This window comes from Plutella xylostella, chromosome 10, assembly GCF_932276165.1.
Source record: "Plutella xylostella chromosome 10, ilPluXylo3.1, whole genome shotgun sequence".
NCBI lineage: Eukaryota > Metazoa > Arthropoda > Insecta > Lepidoptera > Plutellidae > Plutella > Plutella xylostella.
Genome location: NC_063990.1, coordinates 2,532,214 through 2,544,965, shown reverse-complemented (window position 1 = coordinate 2,544,965; position 12,752 = coordinate 2,532,214). Strand labels below are relative to the sequence as shown.

Genomic DNA, 12,752 nt, shown 5'->3' with positions numbered 1-12,752 from the left:
GAACCGTATGCTGACTCAGCTATAATGAGAATGGTTAAATTTTTAAATAGAATTGTAATCATCAATCAATTAGGTAGGGAACCCAACATCTGGCTTGTTACAATCATATGATGATTACATATTCATGGTCACGCAACCCCATTACGGCACGTGGCTTATTTAGCGGTTATTAGCAAAGTATACAGGAATTTCCGTTAGTTGTTTTCATGGAAGAGTTAACATACGGGGAGACGGGTATGTCACCCTCAGGGTTGTCGCTACTGGACATTTTGTAACGTAAATATAGACTGCTTTGGATCTACAATGCTACTTTATTATGTAAGTACCTATCCTATCATTCCTATCAAAAAAGATTCAAGGTATCGTTAGTAAATAGGTACTTTACCTACCTAAAAATATATATTCATTTCTATGTCATGTTAAATTTCTCCATTATTTCCAAAACCTCAATCCTACACATGATCTAGTCTAGATAAGCTCGTAGAAGGAAATAAGTTTATATTAGGAAGATATTTAGACAAAACAATATGGAATAAATTGGAGCATTGGTCACGTATTTAGTTTAAATTTAGAACCATCGCCTTTTTTGTACCTATGTGTTTGTATATAATGTAAATAAGCTTTGTAAATTCTGTTCTTGTGAGTACAAATAAAGTCTATTCTACATTATATCCACCCATGTGGTAGGCAACCCTTTGCCGCGCACGCGCAGTGCACACGCCACCAGGTGCGCGCGCGCAACACTATCACTCCATCAGCGGAACTGCGGGCCTTATCACTCACAACATCCCGCCATCGCAATATCAACCTTAAGTATACCGAGATAAAGATAATAAAGCTGGCTAGCACAGTAATGCGTGAAGATGTAGTGCCCGATGTAACGAATATGGTTTTCATAGACACAGAACGGAGGTAAAAGTTATGTCGGTAAAGTTGATACAATCGCATCGGTGCTTAATCCATAACAGGTGGTATGGAATCGTCTATATATTCTAGTAGCTTACTAGTTATTGCTGGAAAGCGAAACCTATTTTATATGGTAATCAATATTGCGCTTTTATATTGCTAACACTGCAGCGATGTTTTACGCGATAAAGTTTAAAACGATAAACTACGATGCACCATAAATACACAACTTTTAAGGCTGAACTGATTTTCTCTGTTGGAAGGATTCAAATCAGCATCTAAGTACTTATAGATTATTAAAGTCTCCAATCATCTCCACGGAATCCTATACACTAATACCTGTAAATGTAACCTATACATAAAACTGCACAAAGAAAGTAAAAGGGACTGACCTGACTGGGATGGTGTCGGTAGATGTACAGCTTGTTCCCGTGGAGGACGGCCCACACCTGCTTCCACGACCTGTCGCTGGCGCGCTGAAAGAATATTGTCACATTAGACTTAGGTAAAAATAGGAATATATAATATATTTTATTGATATATATAATTTATTTAATTAAGTAATACAGAAAGCCTAGCACGGGGCGCAAAACATAAGATTTCCGTCCCAGTCACTCTCGAAGGCGTGCGATATGAGTGAGCGCAACGGAAAAGTTTTGACACGTCTTGGCGTTCGCGTCTTGCGCCCCGTGCTAGGCCTCCAGCAGGATGTTACAAGAGTGAGGGAAAGACTCAGTAAGTCATGTACGGATTTTCCCAAATTAAAAAAAGTCGTAATTATATAATCCTAGAACTGTAGTTGATTAGTATGACGAGCTGAGTCACAAAAAGTGCTTTCGACTTAGGTATGTTTACCACATTTAGAACAAAAGACCTGTCACCAGCACGTTGCAACAATGCATCTAATATTAGATCGAGATAATGGCTAATATTGAATTACTCATTGTCTCTAATGGACTGGAGAAAATAAGAATTCTGGAAATAGACACAGAAAAACAAGTCTGGAAAATGAAAATGAGAGCTTAAAGCTTTGTTAATGTATTTCTATTTTAGTCATACCTACCAATTGTATCTGATAAGAAATGTATGAATATTTTTTCCGATGATCAAAAAGAAACAATTTTTTCTTTCAATTCTGGTTGCCGGGAAGAAATCAACCCGAGGGTGTTGCTAAAGTGGTTGTAAGCCGAAAGGAAGTGACTTAGTTAGAAGGTCAAAATGAACAAATTTTATTCTAAAAAAATAACTGCTCCCCTTAGTAAAAAGTTAAGTCACGTGACCAACAAAGTTTCTAGCTTACAGCTTATATACTTTTTCGCGAATTTTATAAATTCTTAGTCCTTAGACATAAGATATGTTCAGAGTGACCCCTTGAGTTGAGTCACCCCCTTTCGCCTTACTCTTTTTGAAACCACCCTGCATCATTGATCCTAATCTACCTATCATACTTAATCAAATTAAAATTTGTTTCTTGCTTGCCTTTCCATTGCTGACCACCATTTTGATCTGCACGTTCCCCTGGATGTCCCCTTCGATAGGCTCTTCCACCGTGTCGTTCGTGCCATTCTCGCCTTTCTTGTCAGAGCTATAGGGACGAAAGTTGAATTAATAAAAACCAAACGGACGAAGCTTTGCTTTACTGAACTTACTTTTATTTTAAGGATCTACTTGATAATAAATATACTTATTGATTTTATTATTCTTGGTTGGTGTACAAATTAAGTGTATTATATTATCTATCTATCTAATCATAAATAAGTCGGAGTAGTCAGCTATACATAGGCAGGAACATTTACGAGTATGTACACATATTTATATAGTGTAATTGATTACGCCGTCGTAATGATTCTCATCTTAGAAAATAGGATGTATCTGTAGAAACAGCATAAAGCAAAACAATCAAGCATGCTTCACAGTAGAATGCTTAATTATGACAAAATAACATGCAAACACACATGCTTAGATTGCTTATGTACCTAAAATGGCATTTTTTCAGGAGGCACACATATACAACAAAGTAGGTACGAAGGTAGTACTTACAAGTCATAAGATTATTATAAAACTTATAAAACATCCGATCAAAAAATCCTTAATTTAATCTAAAATAATGACGAACTAGGAAATAGAACAATGCAAAGCTGTCTATTTTCCATTGGCTGCACACAAGCCTGTAATTTTCACAGTTTCACAAAAATACGTTTAGGGCCATTCATTTCGCAGCCAGCAACGCCATCTGTTGATGAGGAGGCGAACTAGCTCAAACATCAATTCAGCGCCATCTGTCGCATGCGGAACGTACCGCGGGGGGAGGGTAGCGTGGGGGTCGAATATTCTCAGCAGCGGAGTAATATCCTCCGTGAACCGCGGAGGGCGCCACTTGCGGTATGCACTGTGATTTTTATCCCGTTATTTTACAATCGTATGTATTTTAGACACATTTTCTATCGGGTGCAATTATTGACGTACAATCATCCAAAGTTTCGTTATGGTAAGAGGGTTAACAACAATATGTACAAACATAGATAGAAACATGATAATGGAAGGATATTGACACAATGAAACTTTGCGTGACAGTACATACAATGAAAGGTATATGTAAAACACTTTACAGTTACTAAACAGAGGGGAATACAAGAATACAGGATACAGGTACAGAGGTAGGTAATGAAAGACAAAATATCACAAATAGTTTTAGTCTAATATACTACAGATACAGAGATGAAAGTTCCAACCGCTAACATAAGAATCCCCATAAATGACAAAGAGGTCTACTGAAATAAGATGGATGTAGGGTAAAAGGGGTAATTAATAGCTTACGTTCTCAGTGCGTGATGATCGATCTCCGGTTCTGGATCGCTGTCCAGATGCAGGCGGTCACCCCACGTCGCCTTCAGGTAGGATACCCGTCTCATGGCACGCTCCTCCTCCGCTAGAGAGGGAAAGAGAAAGACTATTGAACTTCATGAAGTGGAAAGAGATGGGTGTTATCAATCCAGCATATTATAGTTTTTGTAAAATATAGCTAGAGTCCTATGACAGCTGTCAAATCCATACACTTCATTTGTCATTATTATTAGTTTTCAAGGGAAAACTAATTATATTAACAAGCATAAGCTTATGCTATATTTAACTAAGTATAGTAACTAGAGATGAGTGAATGAGATAGCTCACCTCCCAACTGCGCATCTTTCTTCTGTCGTCTGGTGACCGAGTCATCAGCAAAACCTGTGTGAGAATCAGTCATTTAGCAACGTTCAAGCAAAATGGCACGGGTTACTATTAGTTTAAACACCGAATGACCACGTCAAATTAATTAGTTGATAACCGTAGCACACTAAAAGCGTAAGTACACTTAACATTCAGTTAGTTGTTTAGTAGAACGAAAAAAAGGTTTCAGTCATGGTTAGTCACCTCCCTGGGACGTCATGGCATGACTTTTTAGTAAAAAAAAAACACGTTTCATGACCAAATTAAACGCAGCCCTAACTATAACATGCAGAATTAAACCATATTATAAAAGTTAACAATTTGGAAACGAGCTAATAATTATAACATTCTAATCGGTTATACGGACATTTTATTCACCTACAGCACAAGAACAACAAAAATTACCGGCTAAGTAGTAGAATAAATCTGAACGAAAGCATTCAGAGTCCGCCCAAGCATCATATCATAACCACAACATAACCTAAACACCAACGCATGAAACGTGTCGACCAAGCGGTTAATTAAAAGCCAGGGAGTGTTAGAAAGAGACGGCAATGCGTTTGTTGTTGCGGCGAGACCTGAGTCCGCCGGCGTGCTGGGCGTGGGAGAGACAGAGGCAGAAGATGCTCCCGGCGACGACGGCGCGAGTGTCAGCTGCGTCGGCCGCTGCGCCCGAGTCTCTCCGTTCAACGCCTCCATTTGTTCCCGGTTGAGCCCCATTCGTCGCTTCGCGTGACTGCCATCTTGCGGCGAAAAAGTGCGATTAAATCTCTCTCGTGAGCGAAGCGGTTGTGACGTGTTTTGTGTGGGGTGGGAGTTACTAAGAAAAAGTTACTTAAACAGTATAATTAATAATAATACTAATCGTTCTGTCTATAGCTTATAAATCAGGTTTTTTTAATGATTAGTACTTTTGACTGAAATGAATGAATAAGCCTCAGAACCACTCAGATTTTGAAGCTTACTTTGCTCAGTCAGTGTACTTAATCTACTGATATGATGAAACATTTTGAGTTAGCAACAAAACAAAAGACGTAACGTCCATCAATAACTTTTTGTTAGCAACGCTATGGCAATAAGCCTCTCATGGGGACAAATAAACATTGTGATGAAGCGGTGCAGGGGATTTACCTGAGGCATGATGTCTTCTAATGGACAATCCTTCACTGCCGGTGCTGTTGGACCGAGTTCTCATCTGAACCTTCTCTGTTTCTGGAATGACCAATGGGAATGCGTGATGAGGACTAATCGCCTAGGGCTTATTATGCAACTATAATTATGACCTTCTAGGTTGCCATATCATAAGCAATCCAATTAAACTTTCTAAAAAAAACATGGGATTAATGCTATATGCTTTAAAAGCAATATTGTTCAGTGGTGCCATCTAGTGTCTAAGTAAACCTTTTGCGTAACTAAACCTTTGTTCTATGCCGTGCAGTTCTTATTTGTCAAAGCCGACGATGTTGATGGAACTAATGTTAACTTAGTACCTACAGGGTTTGCCGTCTAATGAAGACTTCTTTCCCTACTCTTTTTGTCTATGTATATGCAGGTCTATTCTTAACCTCAAACAGCGAACAACAGAGTAGTGTGTTCAATGGTGTGAATTCTAAAGGGAAAAATCTAATTTTAGAGCTGTGAAAACCTTAATTTCGTTAATTAAAATAAGACTCCATGAATGTTTCCGTAAATGTACCAAATTTTTGGCTAGCAAAATTTATGGTTTGACAGCGTTAAAATTATAATTTCTGCCTACAGAATCGACATCAATATTATAGTTAAATATGTCTGCATACTAACCGGGCACGTAACCGTCAGGCGGCGGGCAGTGCAGGTGCTTGCTGCCGGTGATCATGAGCTGGTTGCCGGACAGACTGCCGCCGAGGGCCGCCTCGTGCTCTATGTCTGTAGCGAAACAGATGGGAAATGTTAGAGCCCGTCAAAGCGATATGATAGAACACTTGGAAAGATAGGGAGGAATAATTTATTCAGCTTTGGAATATACATAACAAATAGCATAACAAAACAAATTAGGACGTAAAAGGGATGTTTCGCTTTTCGCAGATTTAACTCGCTTAATCTATCGATTTACTATTGATTGCCCAATACACTCACCATTAATGTTGAATAAGCAGATTTCAAATTACATATGTATAAATTTAAATTTGTCAGGAACTCTACCTTTCAAGAATCACTTGTTATGAATGGCAAAACCTAATCTAAACTGCTAATTGTTTAATGGTGAGATAAGACTTTGTTGTTCAACACTGTCTATGAATTTAAAAGGAAATACGTAATACTGAACTTAAATAGCCCGATAAGATAAACTGAAGATCATCTGATAATTTCAAGCATTACATAATTTTGTTATTTCTTCATTTTACATATATCAATAGAGGTGCATATCATTTGAAATACCCAAAGCTATCCTATAGCATAATAGCCCCAAATTCCAGGTTTCAATTAAATAAACTTCAAATTCCCTATCCCGGCCCCTACTTTAATTGGCCAATATTCCAAAAAAATATATTGACTTTTGAACTCACCATGCTGCGGCTGTACATCCAGGGAGCGAGCTTCCCTCCTCGTGGATCTAGTCTCGTACTCCCTCCGCCGCAGCGCTACGCTGGGCTCTAGTCGCGTTGTGGAGAGCCTCGCCAGTTCGCTCCTCGCTACCTCTGTCCTTCGCTCCGTCCCTCCGCGCGCCTCTTCGAGTTGCCGCGTACGGGCTGTTACTAGCTGGAGCTCGGGGACTGGGTATCTGAAGTGAGGAAGAAAATAAGATTAGTTACGATTGAATGGTCAAAAAAAGTGTTTAGGATGTTTGCTAGAGGAAACTTTTACTTGGGGCAGCCTTCATATCAAAGGTACCTACTAATTTATGTTATTGGGCCATCAACTACTAAAGAAGCAATAAGTCTGCTCACCTATTATCCTGATTGTTTTGTTGCTGATGGCCATCTTCTTTATGATCGTGAGTTCCATTCCCATTAGTCACCGTCCCAACATTCGTGCTCATTATGCTCGGAGCAGTCTCCTGTATCTTGGACAGCGTCGCTACAAAATGGCTCTTGTCTTGTTTAGGTCTCCTATCATGTTGAGTTCCGTTCACTTCGCCATAACCACTGTAAGTACCGCTGTCGACGCTTGCAGAACAATCATCGTCTTTCTTCTTCTGTTCCGTGTTTTGGGGTGTCGGAGGGGGTGAGGCAGCGAGCGGCGGGGAAGTGGCGGGGGGAGGCCATGCCGGTTTCTGTAGCTTCTGCGGTCTGGCGTAGAACTCTTTCTGCTTAATGGGCGGTGGGTCAGGGGTAGCCCAGCCGGTGGGCTGGCTCGGGCGGCGTAGGAATGCCTCCTTCTGTTCGAGACTCTTTCGTATTCGCGAGAGAATGATCGAGTCGTCGAGCTCTCGCCCGGTGAGCGTCGAGTTCGAGTCGAATGAGCCGAGGCTGTCTTTGCTCTCCGTTGCGGACGATGGCAAGGACGTGTCGGATTCTCGTCGGCTGGAATTGAAACGATTACAGTTTAGTATTATAGGCATATTTTTAAATCTATCTAAAAATAAGACGAAAACGTATTAATGTCATCTGCTTATTAGTAGGTATTTTAAATGTTTAAATAGCGTTTCAAGAAGAATTACGAGTACCTACTTGTTCCAGCTAAAACCCTAGTGCATATTCCTATACAACGGACCAGCGGTCAGAAATTGTTTTTTCTCTCTCGGAATATAAGGTAATGATCTAATCCGAACATCACCCTAATCCACTTGATCTATATGAATCTAGCGTAGATTATGCTGTGTGATTTCCAATCATCAAGCAAACACCAACTGCCACAATTAACCCCTCACCTGTCATGCAGCATATGATGCGGCGCCGGCATCAGCCGCGGCACGTCATAGCGCGGGGGCGCCAACGAGGCCACCGTGGCGTACTCGGGGTCCTCCCGCCGCGGCGCCAGCGGGGCGGGCAGCGCGGGGCGCGGGCGGCGGTACGCGTCGAATAGACGGGACTCTTCCACCGCCGGCATGTCGACGCGCTGGTTGGATTCAGGGTTGTAGGCCGCTTCGCTGAAGTACTGGAAGTGGAAGTGGTGAGAGATGAGTTATCTGTGTTACTAGCATGTGACGATGAGTGGCTGGGCAGGCACAAACTTTAAACATTTACTATCTTGACATACTTTTTATGACTCCTCAACATCCCAAATAAACTTACTTTACATATAATTTTATGAATACACAGTTTACAGCACTGAGTATGGGTTAGTATACACAGGTGGAATTATTTATCTTCTCCGTTACCTATACTACAAAAACTCACCCTCTGCAACAGATCGTGGTCCTTCGGCACGACCGTCAGCTTCAGCGTCCTTGGCTCGCCCTGCACCAGCTGCACCACGCGGGGGTAGGGCGCGATGGACCTGCCACAAGCCACCGGCTCCCCGTTGACAGCTAGGACTCGGTCCCCGCCCCGCAGCCCCGCCAGCGCCGCCGGCCCGCCCGGCCTCACTGAGCGCACGAAGATCGTGTCCATCGGCGCGCCCACCGCGCCCACCGCCAGGTGCCGCGCATCCTCGTATAGCTCCTGGAAGATGGGAGGTTGGAGGTTAGAAATCTTTGGAGTAGTCCTGCATCAGATATGTTTAAACAGTTAGACCGATTATTGGTAGTGGTTGGTTGAGGAAGGCCGAGGGCAGTGCAGAAATAAAATAAACGATTTTATTTTATTTATGTATGGCTACAATCATAATTCTTCCATCACATCGTAATTTTATTATTGTGTTGTGGAATTTTATGATGTGCAGTTCCGGAGAACTCCAATGGAGAATATTTAATTGGAATAACAGTTTATTACCATAACTATAAACTACTACTAAAGGTTAGTTACCTGCAGAGACTCTGGCGGGTAGACAACCAGATGCCTCAAAGTGAATCCGAAGCCGTGCTTGGAGTCAGGCCTGTGGATGACGATGGTGCGGGGCGCGGCGGCGAGCGCGGTGACGGGCGCCGGGGCCGACGACTGCGGCGGCAGCGCCACGGGCTGAGCGACGGCCGGGGGAGCCTGTGAACAACACACAATCTACATCAGAACATATTCAACTAATACGGTAAGTTGTCGTACGGTCCGTCTCGCCACTTGCCTCCCTTAACGAGCACAGAAGCAAAGCTAATCCTAAACCTAGCTTGTCATACCACTTTTCATACGTCGCCTACCTGACATTCACGCCGGATATCATAAACCGTGGAGAGGTCTAACCACCTTCAGCCCATCGTCAACTAAACGAACAGTCGTCAACATGACTAGAAACCCTGCGCCATTCCAATAACGTCGGCTCGGAGCGGCGAATTGCTGATTAAAATTAGACAGTAACAAGCATTGAATTCCCGCGGCGCATTTCACCTGGCATTAGCATGAATAGCCGGTAGCCGGACTGCTCGGTTAGTTTACTCGGGACGGCTCAGTGTATCGCAACGTGTCTAGTTGATTAGGTGCAGGAGGTTCGGCCCACGCGGTGTCACCGATCGTACCTCGTTTGAGATAATGAGGGCATGAAGAAAGCAAAATCCAGAGTTGGATTGACAGCCGCGCGAATCTAATAGGGATTTGTCGTTTATATTTGTTCGGACAGGGAAACTGCGCTTGAAACGCTGTCGGTGCACTTCCCACACTGTTGTGGGAAAAATAATCATTGTGGAACGTTAATTAAAATTTATATTCATAGGAAACAGCTCTGTTAAACTGCATCCTCCCAATAACTCATACATGCTTGCGCAGTCGGGTACTTTATTATAACCTCATATATCTCACAGTCGCATTAACTAATAAACGAGCCATCCTCCGCGGCAACAGGTTGCGCCGGCGCACCCCCGGGTCTAAGTGATCTGTCATTACACTTGACCACTATAACTTTCAACGTCCATGTTTATAACTCATAAAGGATACAGATGGGTTTCCGTTAGCAGATACTTTATGTGAGGGTAAATATGAGTCGCGGCGTAATGTTGTCGTTCATACACGAGTTTCTATTCGGTGGGAGGAAACGAATGAATATGAGCACTTTCTTGCTATGACTCATGTGAACAGTCAATTAGTAAATGACTGTATTTATAACTAAACAGAAAGTATAGGTATAATATGGTTTACGAATGGACCTAGAGATATTTCTTTAACAGTGATGGTGATAATCTGTGTTCTGTTTTAACCCGTCAAAATTAAAAGAAGGAACAAAGAACTCACTAGCCCCCGTCAAAAAAAGTCAAGGATACGAAGGTAATCTTATAAAGACCGGAAGCGAGGGTCGAGTGTAACACGACAAATCTGATTACGACCGCATGTGGAATCTGAGTAACCCGACTCCTGATGCGCAATGACGGGTCCTGTACGGCTTCACGTTACAATATGGAGAAATTAATATTCTTTCTGGAGTTTGTCCGTGTCTGGCTGGAGGTTACATGCTTTAGTTCCATCATTGGTAACATCACATAATCACATCACATCATCAGCCTATAATCATCCACTGCTGGACATAGGCCTCTCCCAAGGAGCGCCACAACACTCGGTCCTGGGCCTTCCTCATCCAACCACTACCGGCTACCCGCCTAAGATCGTCAGTCCAGTAGGCAGGAGGGCGTCCCACGCTGAGTTTGCATGTTCGTGGTCTCCACTCGAGAACTAGTCTACCCCAACGGTTATCGGTTCTTCGGCAAATATGACCAGCCTACTGCCACTACAGCTAGCATATTTTTTTTCGGTAACATCAGCCCTTAATCATATACTGCTGTTCCAAGTCATGGTTTGGTAACAGATCTGTGTATAACATAATCTACTGCTAAAGTACTGTAAAGAAAGGTGTTTTAGCAGTAAAATGAGAAAAAATCTTTAATATATACACACATTCCACACATACACACATACACACATACACACAACACAACACAACCCATCCTAGTTAATATACCTCGCGTTCGTGACTGAGGTCACAACACTAAGGGCCAGCTGAAAACCAGCGCTGTGGCCTCTCTGGCCATAGCACACGCTGAGCTGGTGCCTTTTTGACGCTCTGGACAGCAACCTTGTTTGTTTAATATTGTATTATTTTGTGTTTTTTCATATATATTTTTTGTTGTATTCTTTTGTTTCTTTTTGTTTCTGTTTTTATTGTTCAGTGCGTCAAATAAATGTTTCTTTCTTTCTTTCTTTCTTTCTTTCTAATATAAAATAATCAATCCAATCGAATAAAACAGGTGCATTGCGTAAACAGGTCACTCAATTACAAATACACTTTTACATCAACAATACAATTACGGTACAAACAAAAGAGGTGCCAACAAAGTGCCGCATCAAAACGAGTGATTCATTCATCGGGGAATCGAACCGCAGAACCGCTGATCACAGGCACACTCGACGCCACCCTAAACACAACACTTGCCGTTAAATTTTAGCTCTTATTAGGAGTTCATTAAGGACCTAGCGTAAAGTGGTACTGCCCCTACTGTAATTCGTCTGTCACTCTGTTTCAACCGTACTCAGACGGTGTGTCATGCAAAACAATACAATGCAAGTAATTCAACGTCACAGTAAAATGTAGCACTACCAGTCTACAAATCTATTCGGATGTATTGTACTTACATGTCTGTTTAATATGTCGTCCAAAGAGTTACTAGCGAAGGCACTATCAGAAAAGCAAGAGAAAAACGCCTAAAATAAAACCAATAACCGGTGCGCGGTGTGAAGCTGTCAATAATGATCACGACAAGCGTATTGTAAAGGAGAGAGGAGAGGCCCACGTTCAGCATTGGACTGCTATAGGCTGAAGAAGAAGAGGAACAAGGACGTATAAAGCTTACACCATTTGCAAGTCTATCAACAATCATCCATTAAACCACACAAGTAACACCTCAAACACCAGTTCAGCACATGTAGAAAAGCCGTGGCCATATCTGCATCTATAAGACGTAGTGTTGTCTGTTCGATAAATCATGTTTGCTGGCGGGCAGCAAATACGCGCTGCCGGGTCAAACCATTAGCCTTATTGAAGGCCCATTTACACTTGGCCGTGCCTAGATAGATCGGACAGGGACAGTGTACACGCTTTTAGTGGGTTTGTACACTTGTATAGTATGTTCTGTCGTTTTCGCTTTCCATATAGGTATCGATTGCGATTGACAGGCTGGGATTTCATCTGTGTGAGGCTTGGAATCATTGAATTTTACTTGCCTTTTGTTTGTTCATTGATCACTCATGACTTTACCCAGGTGTTCTTATCAAATGAAGAATTGGTTTGGCATAATTATTTGGACTATACCCGCATTTAGGTATTTGCTATGAAATTCGTAATGTGTATTTCGTTAGCCTTTGACCAGTGCAGCAGTGGGGTTTCTTTGGTGGCTGATCTGTATCATCATCAATGTCCTTAAAAAGTATTACGAATAAGTAGGTACATCAGTATTTCCCCCCTTTAAAGTATGTATTCTCTCTGTGAAGTCTCTGTATTTATAATACTCATACCATTTAGCTGTTCACTATTACAAGTGTTAGCAGTAAGTAGGTAGTATAAGCACGAATTAATTATGTTTTATCCACAAAGCCTTTACTTTCCCCAACTGGATAATGGACCACTCATATCGATAAATCATAGAG

General features: G+C 41.9%; 1 protein-coding gene across 7 annotated transcripts in view; it reads right to left on the bottom strand.

Moving 5' to 3' along the window:
• Window positions 1-12,752, bottom strand: part of LOC105394631 (rho GTPase-activating protein 23) — a 277,190-nt gene that overhangs the window by 60,943 nt on the left and 203,495 nt on the right. For 5 of the 7 annotated variants that reach the window (XM_048623383.1, XM_048623381.1, XM_048623385.1 and 2 more), the window contains 12 exons: window positions 9,000-9,173; window positions 8,433-8,696; window positions 7,964-8,190; window positions 7,041-7,616; window positions 6,660-6,874; window positions 5,914-6,018; window positions 5,245-5,325; window positions 4,692-4,856; window positions 4,078-4,131; window positions 3,724-3,835; window positions 2,386-2,491; window positions 1,299-1,382 (listed from right to left, as the gene is read on the bottom strand). In XM_048623383.1, coding sequence (XP_048479340.1) covers window positions 1,299-1,382; window positions 2,386-2,491; window positions 3,724-3,835; window positions 4,078-4,131; window positions 4,692-4,856; window positions 5,245-5,325; window positions 5,914-6,018; window positions 6,660-6,874; window positions 7,041-7,616; window positions 7,964-8,190; window positions 8,433-8,696; window positions 9,000-9,173 — 2,163 coding nt within the window. Of the gene's footprint in view, window positions 1-1,298; window positions 1,383-2,385; window positions 2,492-3,205; window positions 3,296-3,723; window positions 3,836-4,077; window positions 4,132-4,691; window positions 4,857-5,244; window positions 5,326-5,913; window positions 6,019-6,659; window positions 6,875-7,040; window positions 7,617-7,963; window positions 8,191-8,432; window positions 8,697-8,999; window positions 9,174-12,752 lie in introns of all 7 variants that reach the window. The other 2 variants (XM_048623386.1, XM_038117481.2) reach the window with 2 other exon arrangements.